This window comes from Amphiura filiformis, chromosome 15 (assembly GCF_039555335.1).
Source record: "Amphiura filiformis chromosome 15, Afil_fr2py, whole genome shotgun sequence".
In the NCBI taxonomy this organism is placed as follows: domain Eukaryota; kingdom Metazoa; phylum Echinodermata; class Ophiuroidea; order Amphilepidida; family Amphiuridae; genus Amphiura; species Amphiura filiformis.
This window is the reverse complement of record NC_092642.1, coordinates 34,807,026-34,824,334: the sequence shown is the minus strand read 5'-3', so window position 1 is coordinate 34,824,334 and position 17,309 is coordinate 34,807,026. Positions and strand designations below refer to the sequence as shown.

The following is a 17,309-nucleotide window of genomic DNA, read 5'->3' as shown; positions in this document are numbered from 1 at the left end:
TATATGTAGAGTCAGGCACAATGGGATTTGCCATTTGAAATCCATCCCCCTATGGAAGATGTGACTTTAATCTTCCACACAGGGGGTGTGGAAATCAAACAGGGTTACCTGAATGGGTGAATACATTTGGAATCTACACCCCCTGTGTGGGAGATTAAGGTCATGTATTCCATAGGGGTGTATGGATTTCATCCGTAATAGCCAATGGGATCTATTATAAATACATGTGATGTAGTGGCGGCTCTTCATGTTATATGCTACCTGTTTTTAAACACTTCGGATTTTCACAAGGAATCCCTTCTTGATGGCGTAGAAACAATAAGGTTATTAGATCATGCGTTATAGTATGTGAATTCTTTACGCCAATGCAGCATTAGGAATACATGTAGGAATCATGTTCACAAAACAAAAGGCGTAAAAGTGGCAAGTGCTGAAGTTTTGTGATTGAAGCATATCATGTTCTTAACACCGTCTTGTTTTTTAACATGTCGTATGCGCAGCTTGCAATATTACTAGCTGCATGTGGGGGGGAGGTTGGTGGTCATCTTTGATAATATGCAGAAAAGAGAAAACATACTAGAATTACATGTACACAGTTTAGAAAGTCACCCAAAACTGTCAATGATTTAACACCATCCTTATATGCCATGGTGGCATCGCTGATGTGCAGAGAAGGAAAATCCTAAGCTGTGGGCTGTGCGTAGGAAATGATAATACTCTAAAAGGATCATTATCCATATTTTTAAAGAAATTTAACCAGTCTTAGTTATCAAGTAGAATGTCAAGTAGCTGCAGTACATTCACATCCATCTGAAGTAAATCTGGTGATATACCCTTCAATTGTATGTAATATGTGACCGTACACTGCGAATGAGCTGTAAATTCCTCCCCCGGTCAATTTTGTTTAATTTATTTTGTGTTTAGAAAATTATACATCATAAGCTTTAAAATGGTATATTATTTGACTTCAAACGAATCCAGAAGCGGGGTTGTGGTTTGTTGAACTTTGCTCCTTCAACAAAATGGTATCTTTTTTTGTTTCTACACGTGTCTCTTTTTCCACATTGCTGGCAATAAATATCAACATGTAAGGAGTCACATGTAAATACCTACATGTAAGGAGTCACGAAATAATTCAAATATATGTATATAATAATATGTTCCCTATGGCGGTCATTTCAAATCATCTCCATGTCAACGAGGTTCAAGAAAGTTCTCTCATTGTTAATTGTTGGTTATACATACCTATACAAAAAAATGCTTGGTAACCCACCACTTGAACAGGATTTAGCCAAAGCAAACAAAGATCAGAGCTATTAAAAATTCTATAGCCATCGAAGGTAGAAGCTTATTATCCTCCTCAACGATAGGATTATTGATTGGTGTTTGACTATCAAAATGAGATAGATGTTGCGCCAGCTAGAGGTACCGCTGAATACAACCTTTATGCACATTTTACACTGTAACTCAGAATACAATTTAGGGAATTTACGGCTCATTCGTGCTGTACGGTCACATATGGTATAAAAAGCTTATTGAATAAACATGTGTTGGCAAGGAAATTCAAGTGAACAGAACTGATTCTAGATATGCAAGTGCCTCCTGTATATTGAAGTATTGTGAACTTGCAAGTTACACTGCCAGGTTTAATCATCCAATTTTTACAATTTAAATAATTTTCCATAAATTTAATCACATTTTATATTGAAGCACAGGTGGTAATTTTGGTCAGAATGTAGTAATGACAAAAAAGATGAATAATTAATATCTAAAATAATTACAGTGTTTTGGTGTACTTTTGCAAAATGTGGTTCATTTTCTACATGTAACCTTTTTATGGGATACCTTGTATGTTATCAAAGAAATTATTAGAAGGTAATAATAAACACAAGTACATAGGCACATGAGATTCTCATTATACCATCACATTAATCAGCGTTCAATAATGCATAAATCCATGGGGAAAAATCAGTGAGATGGTACCACGGGTCATTGCATTGGTCAATGATTGCATATAAAAACCTCATGATCAAACTTCAGGCTTGGCTCGTAGATACAAAAAAGTTTGATGACTCTAATTTTAAGCAGTGGTAATTTTGGCAAGGTTTTACGACAGCCTTTCTCAAAGTAATCAGAGGGCGTATGGTGTACCATATGTAAAATAAAGTAGTGCCTTTGATTTTCTTTCTTTCCTTTTAATTATTTTTTAAAGGAAATTTACAGGAGGGAACTCTTGTGACCTCTGCCTTCTTTGTACTCTGTTGCATCAGATTCATAAGGAGTATAATTAACAATGAAAGTGATTATTATTGATTGAAACATGCAAGGTACATTATCGCTATCTAGAGAGTGAAGAAGTAGTCAAATGATAATTATCGATCGATGCCTAGTCAATTTGAATTTTTTTTTTCACTTCAATTTCAAAAATGGTTTGTGAAGTATTTCTGAGCATGAACTTGCAATATTCATCAATCACCCCTAGGCTAAGGTTCGGGTAATGATATAGCTGATTGTAGTATAGATTTATGCGAGAAATCCATATTTTTACTTGTTATGTGCCCGCTATGATACATTCATGTTGTCACCATTATCTAAACCTGTGGGTTTAAAGGGACAGTCGGTGATTCGTAAGATAAGAGCATCCTAAAATTCATGAGAATTGAGATTTGAGCATTAAAGCCATAATGTGCTCCCCAGTGATGCCATGAATTTGTCTTGAATTTCTACTTTTTGCATGAATGTTAATGCCCTATGGTGTACTATGTGAAAACCTGAAGTGCTTTAAGGGATCTAAAATGAGCGTTTATTGCGTTTCGACAGTATTTTTTTTGGGACATGAGAGCACCTCAGACCTATCGAATTGCATTCTGAATCTGAAGCATGTCTTTCTGATATCAAATAATTTTCATTTTTGAAAATCACAATATAATACAAATTTTATGACAAATTATAAAAATTTGATATTTTTCAAATTTTGATATATAACAGTCCTCAAAGTAAATTATATAAATCTAATGACATATTCTTAAAGTGTATGTAGCAGGGAGGAAAAGCAGACGGTCAATTGAAAATTTTGACCTTTCATATTGAAGATATGGATTTTTTTCCCAAAAAGACATAATTTTTTTTGGTGTTTTGGGAAAAAAATCCATATCTTCAATCTGAAAAGGTCAAAATTTTCAATTGATCGTCGGCTTTTCATCCCACCTACATACACTTTTAAGTATAAATCATCAGATTTATAAAGTTTCCAAGTACTGTTAAATATCAAAATATCAATTTTTAATGATTTGCCATAAAATGTGTATTAAATTGCGAATTTCAAAAATCAAAATTATTTGATATCAGAATGACATTCTTCAGTATTCAGAATGCAATCTATGTCTGATGTGCTCTAATGTCCCACAATAAATACTGTCCAAACGTCATACCCCAACCCTTAATCACAGTAAAATTCAAGTTATATTATAGGCGCTGGAAGGAAATTTAGCAATTTTCTTTGTTTTACCTCATTTGTTTGGCTCAAAATTAAGAGGGGACATAATGTGATCAATGAAAACTTAACATTTTGTAGGAAACAAATAAGATCTATTCTTTGTCAAAATCGCACATTATTGCTTTAATATGGAAACTGTGCAAATGACAAGCATATAACCAAATTACATAGAACAAAATTCTGACATTTAACAAAAAGGTGTAGGATGCAAGTATTATGTACTTTTCTTTTTATATTAGTGAGACTGTTAATTTCAGTAACCATGAGTGTGATACATCCAAAAGCAGCTGGTGTTCTGGATAGCCATTACTAGTTTTAATTCCCCATAACCGAACCAAATATCAAAAAAAGCCCAATTCACAAAGCATCTGCAAGCGCAGGTATCCTACGTGATCAGTCAGAATTAATAGGTAAATTTTCACGGGCAAATTTTCTGGACATGTGACACCCATGGGTGCAGACATATTAGCATTATGGAATGTGACCCCGAGCACAGCGGGTGGTCTTCAATGTATTTGAATAGGAAGATTTCCTCCTTTGATGCAAAATAAGTAACTTGTCGCATGTTAAAACTATTATGGTAAGAGTTTCCGTAGATAAATATTTTTTCCGTAGGTAGATATTTTTGAAATTATGTTTTGATGATATTGTGAAGAAATTAACATTGCATGATATTCAATAAATTTGCAATACACGAATTTCTATCGAAATTGCGACCAAGAATACTATTCCAATTCAAAATTACTAAGACTTGAATAGCGAGGTCACCGCCGGGGGTCAGAGATCAGGCACGAGGTTACACTCACATTGATGCGCATTGGTCACATGTCCAGAAAATTTTCCTGTGAAAAAATCCCCATTAATGTTGACTGATGATAGGATTGCATCATTATGCGAACACACATATGGGCATGGAAAGCTTGGCACGCCAAGGAAGACCCCCATGGTAAACAATCCTGTGGGCACATGTTTGGCACCCAAGGGGTATATGGTTCAAACCTACATCCGAGAAAAAAATTGTCTCTTCTTCTGTCTCCTTCCTTCTTTCTTTCCCCCTTGTCAAAAAGCCCCTGGGGCATTTAAGGGTTATATGTTGTTAAAATGTTCTATGAAACTAAAATATTATGAGCCATTAGCCTTATATTATGAGCCATTAGCCTGTGTTTGTTGATCATCTAGTGGAGCATTCAGGCTAAAAATTTAAATTTTATACAAATAATTTCTGATTGCTCCTTTAAGCTGAGAATAGGAAACCAAAGTAGCGTTAAATTTTTGCAAAGTCAACAGCTACCTAATGATACCAGATATGAAGATAATTAACCAAGAGGTCTTTTACCTTAAGGTGGCTATTAACTGAACAGCATTTACCTGTTCTGTAAGATTTAAGTTAACCACTGCTGGTGGGTCCTGTGCAGTAGCAGCATCCTCCTGGGGGGCACTCAACACAAATGACCATGACCATACGGTATGTTCCCCGGAAAGACCCCTTTTGGATTTCGCAGCTCTGAAAGACCCCTAGATATTTGACCAAAATAGAGCTCCGAAAGACCCTTCATTTTGATAATTTCAGCTCTATAAGACCCCAAAATTGCTCATTCGTCATATTTCTGTATTTTTCAGGCGATTTTCAACCAGAAAGCCAAGAAAGGCCCTTGATTTTGAATGTTCGCAGCTTCAAAAGTCTCCCATTTTACTTATTCGCAGCTCCGAAAGACCCCCTTTTACCGGTACAATGTCAGCTCCCAAAGACCCACCACCACGAAATTCCAGGAGAACATACCCACCAAAAGTTTTTGATGTCCCCCCTCCCCCGAGCACCCTGTGCAGTAGCAGCATTTGTGAATGTAGATACTCTATGTGTACCAGTTGGGTACCTTGGCAATGGTGTACATGTGTGCAGGTGGCTGCAAGGAATCTTGTTGTATACCAACAGAATATCTTTCCATTTTCAAGTGGATATAGAATCCAAATCCTAGGTACAACAGAGAACAGGTTATTGGCGAGTTAAAAAATAGGCGAGTTAGAAAAAGGCGAGTTAAAATGGCGAGTTACCCCCTGCAGTGTTTTCCGGAAAGTCCACGTGGCGAGTTAAAATGGCGAGTTACCCCCTGCAGTGTTTTCCGGAAAGTCCACACGCGAGTTGTGAATTTCCGGAAAGTCCACGAGGCGAGTTGTGAATTTCGGGAAAGTCCACATGGCGAGTTGTGAATTTCCGGAAAGTCCATGTGGCGAGTTGCGAATTTCCGGAAAGTCCATGTGGCGAGTTGCGAATTTCCGGAAAGTCCATGTGGCGAGTTGTGAAAAATGCAGTTTTGGTCAAAATTCAAAAAATTATTATTTAAAAAAAGTGATACCATTAATGTATTCTTTGACTCATGTCCGTTCCATATTATACTTTATCATATAAATAGATATCAGCCTTGATTTTAAATACTGCAATCAATAGTTAATACTTTCATTAATACTGTACAAATTTGCCTAGGCATTATGTGTTTTGACTTTGGCACATACAATTTGATTTTTTTTTCTGTTTGTGCAGTATGTCCTAACTAGTTTTTGATGGTAAAAACAAAAGGATTTCAGTATCAGTAGAATGCACAGTGACCGCCACTGATGTTGATGAAAATGTATTTGTATGATTTTTTATTTCAAGAGTAGTGAGATATGATTAGGTTTCTTTTATATTAGTGGTTGCTTGTATATCCGATTATTCATGGTACATAAAATAGTTGAGTAATCAATCAATTGACTGATTATGTGTTGTGCCCCTTGTGTTGTGTTTTTTTTAAAAAGTGTTAAAAAAGTTTTATGACTTTTATTTGTATAACTTTTTCGGATTTTATTTATACTAGAAGAGGGCAGCCTATGCACAGGCGAGAGTAGCACTGTCTCTATATATTAATTCCCAAGATCATTGCAAGCCCGAGAGAAATATATGATAAATGGAAACTGATTTTGCTGATTTTGGACTAGCAGCTTTAAAAAAAAACAGTACTTAATACACTGTGACATTTTTAATTCACTGTTGGAACTTTATCATAGTCTTGCTGTAACTCGCCACTGGGACTTCATAGTGTTGCTGTAACTCGCCACTGGGACTCCATAGTGTTACTGTAACTCGCCACTGGGACTTCATAGTGTTGCTGTAACTTCGCCACTGGGACTTCATAGTGTTACTGTAACTTGCCACTGGGACTTTATAGTGTTGCTGTAACTCGCCACGGGACTTCATAGTGTTACTGTAACTCGCCACTGGGACTTCATAGTGTTACCCATGGGAATATCTAAAAATAGCCTGACTCTGTGGGGGTAACTCGCCTTTTTAACTCGCCTTTACCTAACTCGCCCATATTGTAACTCGCCTAAAACATGCTCTCGGTACAACACCTTCTTCTAGCAGCATATGGATTTCAAATAGTTGAATTCCATGAGGGTTTTGATGTGAAAGCAATTATGTTAAAATTAAGATCCTGATATGATCATTTACAGTAGGGTAATAGTGTGGATGACTAACAAAATAATTATGATATGTGATATGGTTGCAGACCATATCTGCATGGCTAGAATGAATATTAGTTATCAATGCCAACACTGTGTAGCGCTGTTACAAATCTGAAGTAAACTATGATGATGGTGTACCTCATAATGTACATCTCGCTCTACCAAGTAACCATGGTGTAGTGGTGTACACACTATGAACCACATTCCAATTGCATAGTTCTATAACCTCAATTAAACAATCAAAGTGCAAAATTTGACCTTATGTTAAAGAGTATGAGTTTTTGTACCTAAATTTTCAGAGGTTATTCAATGGATATACAAATGTATTGGGGTTAAAGAACTGTGGCCTGATAGATGAGCATGTTGTGGATCCTAGTGACACCCATTCATGGTTTATCCGGGGGTTTATCTTTGGAATATGGTTACAGGTGGGGTACCATGGTGGATTATTAGGGATGGAAAATAAATTTGATATGTGGGTCTGGTGTGTAGAGTGCCTTTTTGTGGGTCAGGGGACCACCTATACCTCTAAAATGGTAGGTTTTTATTTAAACATACCAGTATGTATCTATTTTCCAAAAAGATAAAAACCAATGTGTACCAAGTTATTGATAGAGGTCGAGCATGACTAATAAAAATAAATAAAAAAAAGTTCCAGAACTTTACAGGAAAAGTTCTAGAACTTTACAGGGGTGAACATCTAAACATGTTAATTAGAACCATTGTCTGTGACACTTTTATTGGTGTCACGTTTTACATTCCCCACTATACCATACATGTATGCATAACGCTAATGCTACTGTAAAGTTCCCGAACTAAATATCCCAAACTTGTCAACAGTTATCATGGTTATTAACCAATCGGTGTTAACTTAACAACCCCTGCCTTTCTGCTGAAAAGATGGAGGGTAAATTGACCTGAATTAATTTGGAGTATTCAATCAGTACAGTATAGAATGCACAGCCCTTTTCAGAGCCATTATAGACAGTCTGGGCAGACACCTGTGCATATGCAACTATCAGAAGCAATTTTCTGCTAATAGTTTTGTCTTGAAGGAAGGGCAATTTGGACACAACCTTTGTAATTTTACACTTCTGTCATTCCTATTGAATCCCTCAACATTCACAATAAGATAAAATGTGTTGCCTTTTACGTTGCAACTCTGAAGTTTAACAAAAAGCAATAATGTTGACAATTATCAAGTCAAGCAGTCCTCCCGTAAGTTTTCACACTACACTACCTTTAGGCTCCTTCAAGCAGGTTGGTTGGAACACAATTCTACCATTGGGAAATGGGTCACAATTTGGCCTACTTGAAACACGATTCTTCCTAGGCTGGCTGGCAAATTATGAGTGAGATAAACTCCGGTTTTCAGATATGCAAGTTAATAATGAAACAGACACATCTAATGCACTTTGGATACCTTTGGTGCATACTTACGATCTTATCACAAACATTTCACTCGTTTATTGTAGAAAAAACAAGGGACGAGTCTTGCAGACATTAATTACATACTCATCAGACACACAGTTGGATTCACCGTCATTAGCTATTTCACCTGTCGTCTTGAAATTCTACCACATAGGCAATTAATTTATAGGTAGTTCACACTTATGTTTCTCGATATAGTTTTATTCATCAGTGTATTCAATAAAAAGACAAATCTGTCTTGCACATTAGTATTTTAGGTATTAACTGTGAATCTAGGCAGTGTTGCCACAAATCTTCACCTGAAAAGTCGCACAAATTCGCCCAAATATAGCTTGTCAGAGATCAATTTTAGAGGGCATCTAAAATTGTATTATTTTCTGTAAATTGTATCCAAAAACCATCTTTGTAAACATGATTTGTTGTTTTTGTAGTAAAATTCACTGAATATAAGCAAAAATTACAGTTTACATGCTCAAGCTAAAAAGTAGCCCAAAAGTCGTAAAATCATAGGGGCCCTTAACGCGGCTGTGTACTCTAGACATTGTTTCTTTCGCGAAATTGAGCTTTTTTGAAATGTATTTACTTTGTTATGTTTTTTATAAATACAAGGAAAGAAAAGATTTGTTAACTCAACTGCTCTATTTTTTGGATTTTATTTCACTATTTCACTCGTTTCCGCAATTTAAAAGGAAAGAAAATCTTTGTTGTACCATCGCTGCGCAACAACGCATCGCGTTTTGTAGACGCGCAATTTGTTAACTTGCACAGATACGCTACACGCATACGCATAGCGCTTATCTGCATGCGCGGCGCATCTTATGGAAGCACCACGGAAGCACTGATTTCATAAAACCTAGCGGCCAAATTGCTCTGTTTTAGCTGATAAAATGTGAATTTTTTCAAGTTCTTTCCCCGATTTAAACATCAAGATATGAATAGATTTCGCCCAAACTTCTCAAGGGGCTGTGGATTTACCCGATGTTAATGTAATGTAAGGTAGAAAAACGAGAACTGTCGCATTATCCTGTGAGCTTCGATCAAAGAGCAAAATGTGACCACTTTAAATTTCAACGGCCTTTATTTCAATGTTCATTTTCTCGGTAAAATGACGATTTAGGTACACGATAACTCATTTAAATACAGCATCTATAGGTAAGCAATTATGCTCATCAAAAAAAGCATGATCGACTTAAGAAACGGTTTTCTCATTTTTTTATATTTTGATCTATTTCCGATTTTAGGCATCATTTTGTGCAAATATGCATTTGTGAATTTTAAGAAGTTCATTTTGATGCCTTATATGGTCAATATCTCAAAAAATAAGGCCAATATCAAAAAACTAAAAAACCGTTTTTGGAATGATGTCTCAAGATTAAGAAAAAAGCATAACAAACATTTTTGGAAAGAGTGTTTTTTTGTTATGATGTACCGAACAAAAATGGCCAAAAACTCACTTTTTTGTGATTTTCTTCATAATTGTTGTTTTTACACCAAATCTGTATTTATATTAAGATTCATTGACATTGCCTTTATAAAAATGTATACTTTTATATGTCTTGCGTGAATAATTACAAAGTTATGGCACTTTTACTATATGCATGTCTGAGAGTACACAGCTGCCTTAATTCATTCAATGCCGTCACCTAATTGGGCTACCAAATCGCGGGTGTGGCAACCCTGAATCTAGGTTAGTTCATTTCAATGAATAGGTGGGAACAATGGCCTGGATGCAGCTACATTAAAAACATAGACAAGATAATTTGCATAACAATACCTATAGACATGCAGAAAAGTGGTTCGTCTGCCAGTCTAGTACGCTGTGCATCGTAGGTATGATACACTATTACGGTACCTATTTTTCAGTTGCAGCAAAATTACAGCGCTTTGAATCCTCTGGAATAATGCGCTGTATAATCTAAATTTATTTATAATAAAATCACTCGACCATGAGGGATTGAGTTAATTTATTTTATATCACTCATACGTAAATTGTAAAACTGTTTTTAGAATATTTTATACTCGTTCGCTTGTCAACATAATAATACCAAGTTTTGCCGTGATACAATGGGCAAATTGTGCTAGTAGATAGTAGTCTCTTCCCTGCATGTGCGCTATACATTTGCTAAATGTCGGGCTTTATGTGCGAAGGGTTGTAACGTATTGCGTGTCATAAACATTGTTGTATGAGTGATATAAAAGATTGTAGCAAGAAGTGGGACAGTTGAAATTGTAGTGGCCAGGATTTGCAACATAATGCCTTGTTGAATTAAAATTTCACCCTGCAATTTGTTAAAAGTAGAGCATTACTGATAATTTTTTAGACAAAATTGGAAAATTTCATCAGGTCCTACATCACAATACTTACCTTAATCCAACAGGTGAGGCGACATTGGGCTATTCCAGTTGAAATCCATACGCCCCCTATGGAAAACATGACCTTAATCTCCCACACGGAGTGTGAATTTCAAATGGAGTCACCCATTCAGGTAACCCCATTTGAAATTCACACTCCCTGTTTGGGAGATTAAGGTTGTGTCTTCCATAAGGGGTGTACCCAGGGGTGTATGGATTTCAACTGGAATAGCCTTTTCTATCAGTACTTATGTCCTTAAATTTCCTTAGGACATCACCAACATCACTGTGAATTCCCCTCCAGGGTGCTGCAATATATAACCAGCCAAACAAGCTGTTTTCTGTTATTTGTTTTTCATCTGCAAATCAATGGACACAAAGGGTCGGAACGAGCCTCAATTAGTTTGCGCACATGGTACCATACGTTGTGTAATGAAGATTCACCCCAAACATAGCGTAGGATTCACCCAGCGACAAATTAAATTGTGTTTATATAAACGACCACCGAACGAAGCAGCCGGTCAGTGCTTGATTTGAAACGTTGGCTGCGGTTTGTTCTAGCAATTCCCGAGAGGGCTGCAGGGTAATATGGTCTTGATTGCCACGAGATTGACCATTGCTGAATTTTGACGTGGTCAGTTAAAAGTGGACGGTGAGATTGAAGTACGATAGTGGCATCTTATTTAGCGCAATTGAAACTGTATTATATTTGGTTAAGTTGATACATGACAGGAGAATGGGGCCATCCCAAGGGGAGAAACAAATCAGTTCCTATGAGAAAATAATGGTTAATTATGTGTCAGTTAAAGCTATGTTGTAATATTTCCATAAACATGATAAATATTTGTATTTCTTTTCCACAAAATGTTTGTTTTCACTGTGGTTATTCACAATCTTGAATTAGATGATTTGAATATGGCTAGATGATTTGAATATGAAGAATATTTCAACAAGAGCTTCTTGTTATTGAGGTTGGTCAGAAGTGAATCTAATATATTAATTTGGTTTTGGAAAAAAGTTATCTAATTGTGTTCGCTCATTTGGAATTAGGTACTTTCTTTTTGATATGGGATTGTGCAAAGTGTCCATTGGATTGAATGAAGCCAATCGTGCAGTTGTCAAGGATGTAAGCATCCACCAAAGTTTTGCCATAGGGGAAAAAGCAAGTTTTGGCAGTATTATGTGTAAAATTGGATCGAAAAAACTGCAACTTACTTCCACAAAGGTACAAAAACTGTAGCCTGACTTGAACTGGGTCTTGAAGCTTCAATTCCATCGGCATGAAATGTGAGTCTTAAATACACAAGTTCTTAAAAAATTGTGAGCTGCCACATACTAAACATTATAATTTGATTACATGGTTATTTTTTATCCAAATGAAAAAAAGTTTGAAACAACTTTATAATGTGGTACTCACCCTTTAGTCTTAATCCTAAAACTTATGTCATGGCTGGTGGCAGTTATTATATATTAAGTTATATGGATGGCTTCAAAGCCCAACCACCTGTTGACAAGCGGTGCCATTGGTAGTAGAACCAGGGCCAAGTTCGTGAAACCCGGTCATAAACTTACGGCAGTCATATGTCATGCATGAATACGTTATTAATCTTATTTTAATTCGTAAATCTTGGGATATATGTACATTGTGTAGGACATACGACCGTCGTAAGTTTACGACAGAGTTTAGCGAACTGGGCCTTGGTTTCTATTGTTTGGAATAGCTGAATGTGGTTAAGCCATCGGTTCTGTCAGGGTGCAGGTGATTGGGTTTTGACGCCTCCCCTACCAAAAAATTTTACTCAGAAAGCCAATACAATACAATACTTCCTTGCAATGGGATTGGTTGGTAAACTTGATATTCAAGCGTTTTGATTCTATGATCTGATGATATTGGTTTCTCTCCATTCTTCCAGGAATGACTTCAGTAAATTAGTAGCAGAGGAGTACTTAGGATATTTTAGTTTCCACGGACTTCGCATCGACCAGGCTCTTCGCAAGTTTCTATCCAGCGTTGCAATCAGCGGGGAGTCTCAGGAAAGGGAACGAGTGCTGGCGCACTTCTCCAGACGATACCACCATAGTAATCCGGAATTATTCAATTCGGACGATGCTGTACAGATCCTTACGTGTGCTGTTATGTTGCTTAACACAGACCTTCATGGCCAGGTAGGTTATTCAGTAAAGATGGTACTGAAAGGAAGATGGGCCAGTTGACTATTCCAGTTACAATCCTTACACCCCGTATGGAAGACATGACTTTGATCGCCCACACAGTGGGTGTAGATTTCAAATAGAGTCACCCATTAAGGGCTGGGGTATGAACGTTTGGACAGTATTTATTTTGGGACATTAGAGCACATCAGACATATCGAATTGCATTTTGAATACTGAAGAATGTCATTCTGATATCAAATAATTTTGAATTTTTGAAATTCGCAATTTAATACACATTTTATGGAAATCATTAAAAATTGATATTCACTTGAAGTAAACTTTATAAATCTGATGATTTATACTTAAAGTGTATGTAGGTGGGTTGAAAAACCGACGATCAATTGAAAATTTTGACCTTTTCAGTATTGAAGATATGGATTTTTTTTCCAAAACACCAAAACAAATTAGGTCTTTTTGGGAAAAAATCCATATCTTCAATATGAAAGGTCAAAATTTTCAATTGACCGTCGGCTTTTCCTCCCTGCTACATACACTTTAAGAATATATCATTAGATTTATCTAATTTACTTCGAGGACTGTTATATATCAAAAATTCGAAAAATATCAAATTTTTATAATTTGTCATAAACTTTGTATTATATTTTGATTTTCAAAAAATGAAAATTATATGATATCAGAAAGACATGCTTCGTATTCAGAATACAATTCGATAGGTCTGAGGTGCTCTCATGTGCCACAAAAAATACTGTCGAAACGCAATAAACGCTCATTTTAGATCCCTTAAGGTAATCCTATGTAAAATTCACGCTCCCTGTGTGGGAGATTAAGGTCATGGCTTTCATAAGGTGTATGGATTTCAACTGGAATAGCCCAATGGAGCCTCATACTTTGCAATTTCTAGACAGGCAGTGAGGGTTTCTTCACATGCATTGATCTGTTTACCCTAAAGAGTTAAGATTCAGAGAGTATGGACTCACTATGGGAAATCTGCCATATTGGTGACTAAAATGGTGTACTTCAGTACTTGTATGGCATATTGCAGCAAAGTGCCACAATCAAATAATTATCTGCAAAAGTTTGTGCATGTAGGTGTAGCACACATGATCACTATGACATGCATATGATACAAAAATGGACACTAACCTTTTAGTTCACCTCACGTTCAGTAGTGATGTCAATGCTCTTTGCGGTTGTGCTGACACACTGCCCTCGTACGGTATGTGCGATTAACATTACACTCGCGATTCAATACGGTGACCAGAAAAATATGCACCTACGTTACTACTGAATTTGAGATGAACCTTAAGAATCGAAGGTTGTCGGGCGTTTGGCTAAATAATCTGGAAGTACTCTATTTTCCTAGCCATGACAATGTGCAAAGATGGCAGAATCTGGACCCTCCTTGTTGAACCTCTTTGATTTTCACAGACAAATTGTTCTCCCACCAAAGTGAGTTTTTGATTTTGGTGGTTCTGCGACCGTAAAACACCAAACATTGTTGTTGTTAACTTTGTAATGCGTTGTCGTCCAAACACTACAACACACAAAGAGTCTAACAACCATCGTGGCAACAACGACAAAGGTTAGTGGTTTACCATTGCAGAACCATCCGCCGTGGAAATCGAAAAACTCCCTAATGTTATGATGTCAGAGGCTTACAAAATATTGAACATGTAATGGAAGTATGTGTTTTAAACATGAATAGAAGTGATGAGTGTTATTTTAGGTGGGTTGATAATGTAATTGTCTATTCATGAATGTAACTTCTTGTCTTTCCTGCAATTTTTTCTTTCTTCAACAAATGTCAAGATGTGTGCTTGAGAATTTGGATCCTCTCGTGTTAGATGTCAGAAACGCATTTCGTCATCAAATAACCTTATGTTACACATTAGTGCATACTATTTTGTTTTATTTACAATAGAGTGGCTAACAGAGGGTGCTATTCCAGTTGATATCAATACACCCTGTGGAAGACTTGATCTTAATCTCCCATGCCCGGGTTATAGATGTCAAATAGAGTCATTGGTTCAGGTAACTCAATTTGAATTTCACTTTCCCTGTGTGGAAGATTAAGGTCATGTCTTCCACAGGGGTGTATGGATTTCATCTGGAATAGCCCAATAAGCCGTTTCACAGTGCGGTATGTATTAACCCAAATATATTGCGATGAATAATGCCTTGGTGTACGTAGAAGGACTATATACGGCTGAAGTTTGAGATTGCCTGCGTGCTATTATGTTACCAAGAGTGTAATAAAAGTTGTAATGGGATTGGGGAGATGTGTGACGTGTAGCACTATGAACCGCAATGGCCTCATCCCAATGGCATAGTTTAATAACCTCAATCAAACAATCATAGTGCACAATTTGACCTCAAGTTGCAGAGTATGAGTTTTTGTACCCAAATTTTCAAAGGTCAGCCAATAAATGTACAAATGTATTGGGGTTAAAGAATTGTGCCCTGATAGATGAGCATGTTGTGGATCCTAGTGTAGGTTAAATAACATGAAGAGGGAACCTTAGACCTTGATGCGATGGCAGGACAATAGCTACCTTTTACTGTTTATTTATTGATCATGTTCAAAATGTCAAAGTATTGGGTGGTGGAGAGAAAGGTATGGATAGATAAATAGAGGAAAGTGAGGAAGGTTGAGAGAAAAGGGGAGAGAAAGGGAGAGTGTTAGAGATGGAGAGACAGGAGGGAGGGAAGGGAGGAAGGGAGAGGAAACGGATGATGAGATGTATGGAGAGCATTAGAGATGGAGGGAAAGGAGAGAGGAAAAGGTATCATAAACATCAATAATCCTTACCAAAAGTAACATGTATACAGCAACTATTGCAGATCACAACGATATTGAACTTTCACAATGAGACACAGCAAACTAAATAGTATGAACTGGTACTGCTTGGGATATTTGTCTGTCAATATTTGATGTTTTTGTTTGATAAGGTCAGGCTTTCAGTACATTAAAGGTAAAGGTGAAAGTTCATGCCTGTATTTTACAAGCCAGAGTGCCTATCTCTCTTTCAAAGCAACATGGGGCCAGACTCCTTTGTGAAAATGTTTGTTGTTTAAATTTAGGTCTGTTTAGTCCCAGCATAAGCTGGTACCCATTTATATACCTGGGTGGAGAGAGACAAGAGAGGTTAAGAGCCTTGTCTAAGTGCACAACACAATGGCACCACCACGAGGGTTCAAACCCACAACCTTGTGATTGTGATTCAGAACCCATACCGTATAGTTTGATCAGCTCGTAATCGGCAGTCCTTATAACATAGTATATTTTATTATGAGAATTGTCTGGCCAGAAGTATCACAAATTATTAATTCAAGACCTATTCGCTGTCGTAGTGCACGTTAGTGTTAGTAACCATTGGTTACTCCTCCAAGCCTGGGCTCATACACCTGTTCCGAATTTTGATATGCCATAGGCTTTGTGTTGTGATCATGTCGATCAGTGATTTGTAACAAAGAAAGCGTGACCCAGTTGACCTAGCAACGGTCATATTCTAACGTGCACTACGACAGCGAATAATTGTCTACTTTATAAAACACACACAATAGACCAAAAAGGTCAACTATATCACTCGTAATGTGGGTCTACTTTTGGGCGTAGTGGTAAAAGCCTAACAATTCCCGCCGATTATGAGCTGATCAAACTATAGGCCACCATACCTGCAGATAAAATATGAGCCTCCACAAATGAATATAATGATGTAAACCCAAGTTTTTTTAATAGGCCAAGGAAAAAAGTTCTGACCATTAGCAGACTTAGTTTGTATGGACACTGGAAAAGGGGCGGTCACTGAACTTCCACCGTGGTCAATGTGAAAAGGCTGCCACTGAACTTTAGCGATTATGGGACTTGCATCATCTGCTGAGAACTCTGATTAACAGCTTAGTTAGTTACTTTCAAGTTAGTCTTTTCCAGGACAGTAATTTAAAGCTTACCTGTTATGCTTAACTTGCAATGCATAAGTGTACGTGGTCACTGGTTTTGTCAATTAACTAGAAGATTTTGATAAAACACTTTTAAGTCCCATTCAGCAATCTCAGCGAAAGTGTGAAAAAATTAAAATTGTTTATAAATTGCTTAAAAGTGAAGGATAAGTCATTCAAATTGTCATTTGGTATTTTTGAAATGCAAAATTTGGTTTGGCAATAAACAACGAAAACAGCAGCATTGACTAAATTGAAGCCCCAATACATTAAGCATGCGTACACATTGCGCTGAACGAAGATCGAAGGAAGACATTGCACTGTACACATTTCATGCAAATTAACGAAGCTCGAATGAAGCTATTAACGCCCGCCTATTATTAAAGCCGGCAAAGGTCACTTGTCACATGATCAC

General features: G+C 36.8%; 1 protein-coding gene across 1 annotated transcript in view; it reads left to right on the top strand.

Annotated features, from left to right (window-relative positions):
- LOC140171560 (PH and SEC7 domain-containing protein 1-like) overlaps positions 1 to 17,309 on the top strand; it is a 107,856-nt gene that overhangs the window by 2,989 nt on the left and 87,558 nt on the right. The window contains 1 exon segment of the mRNA XM_072194833.1: positions 12,694 to 12,946. Coding sequence (XP_072050934.1) covers positions 12,694 to 12,946 — 253 coding nt within the window.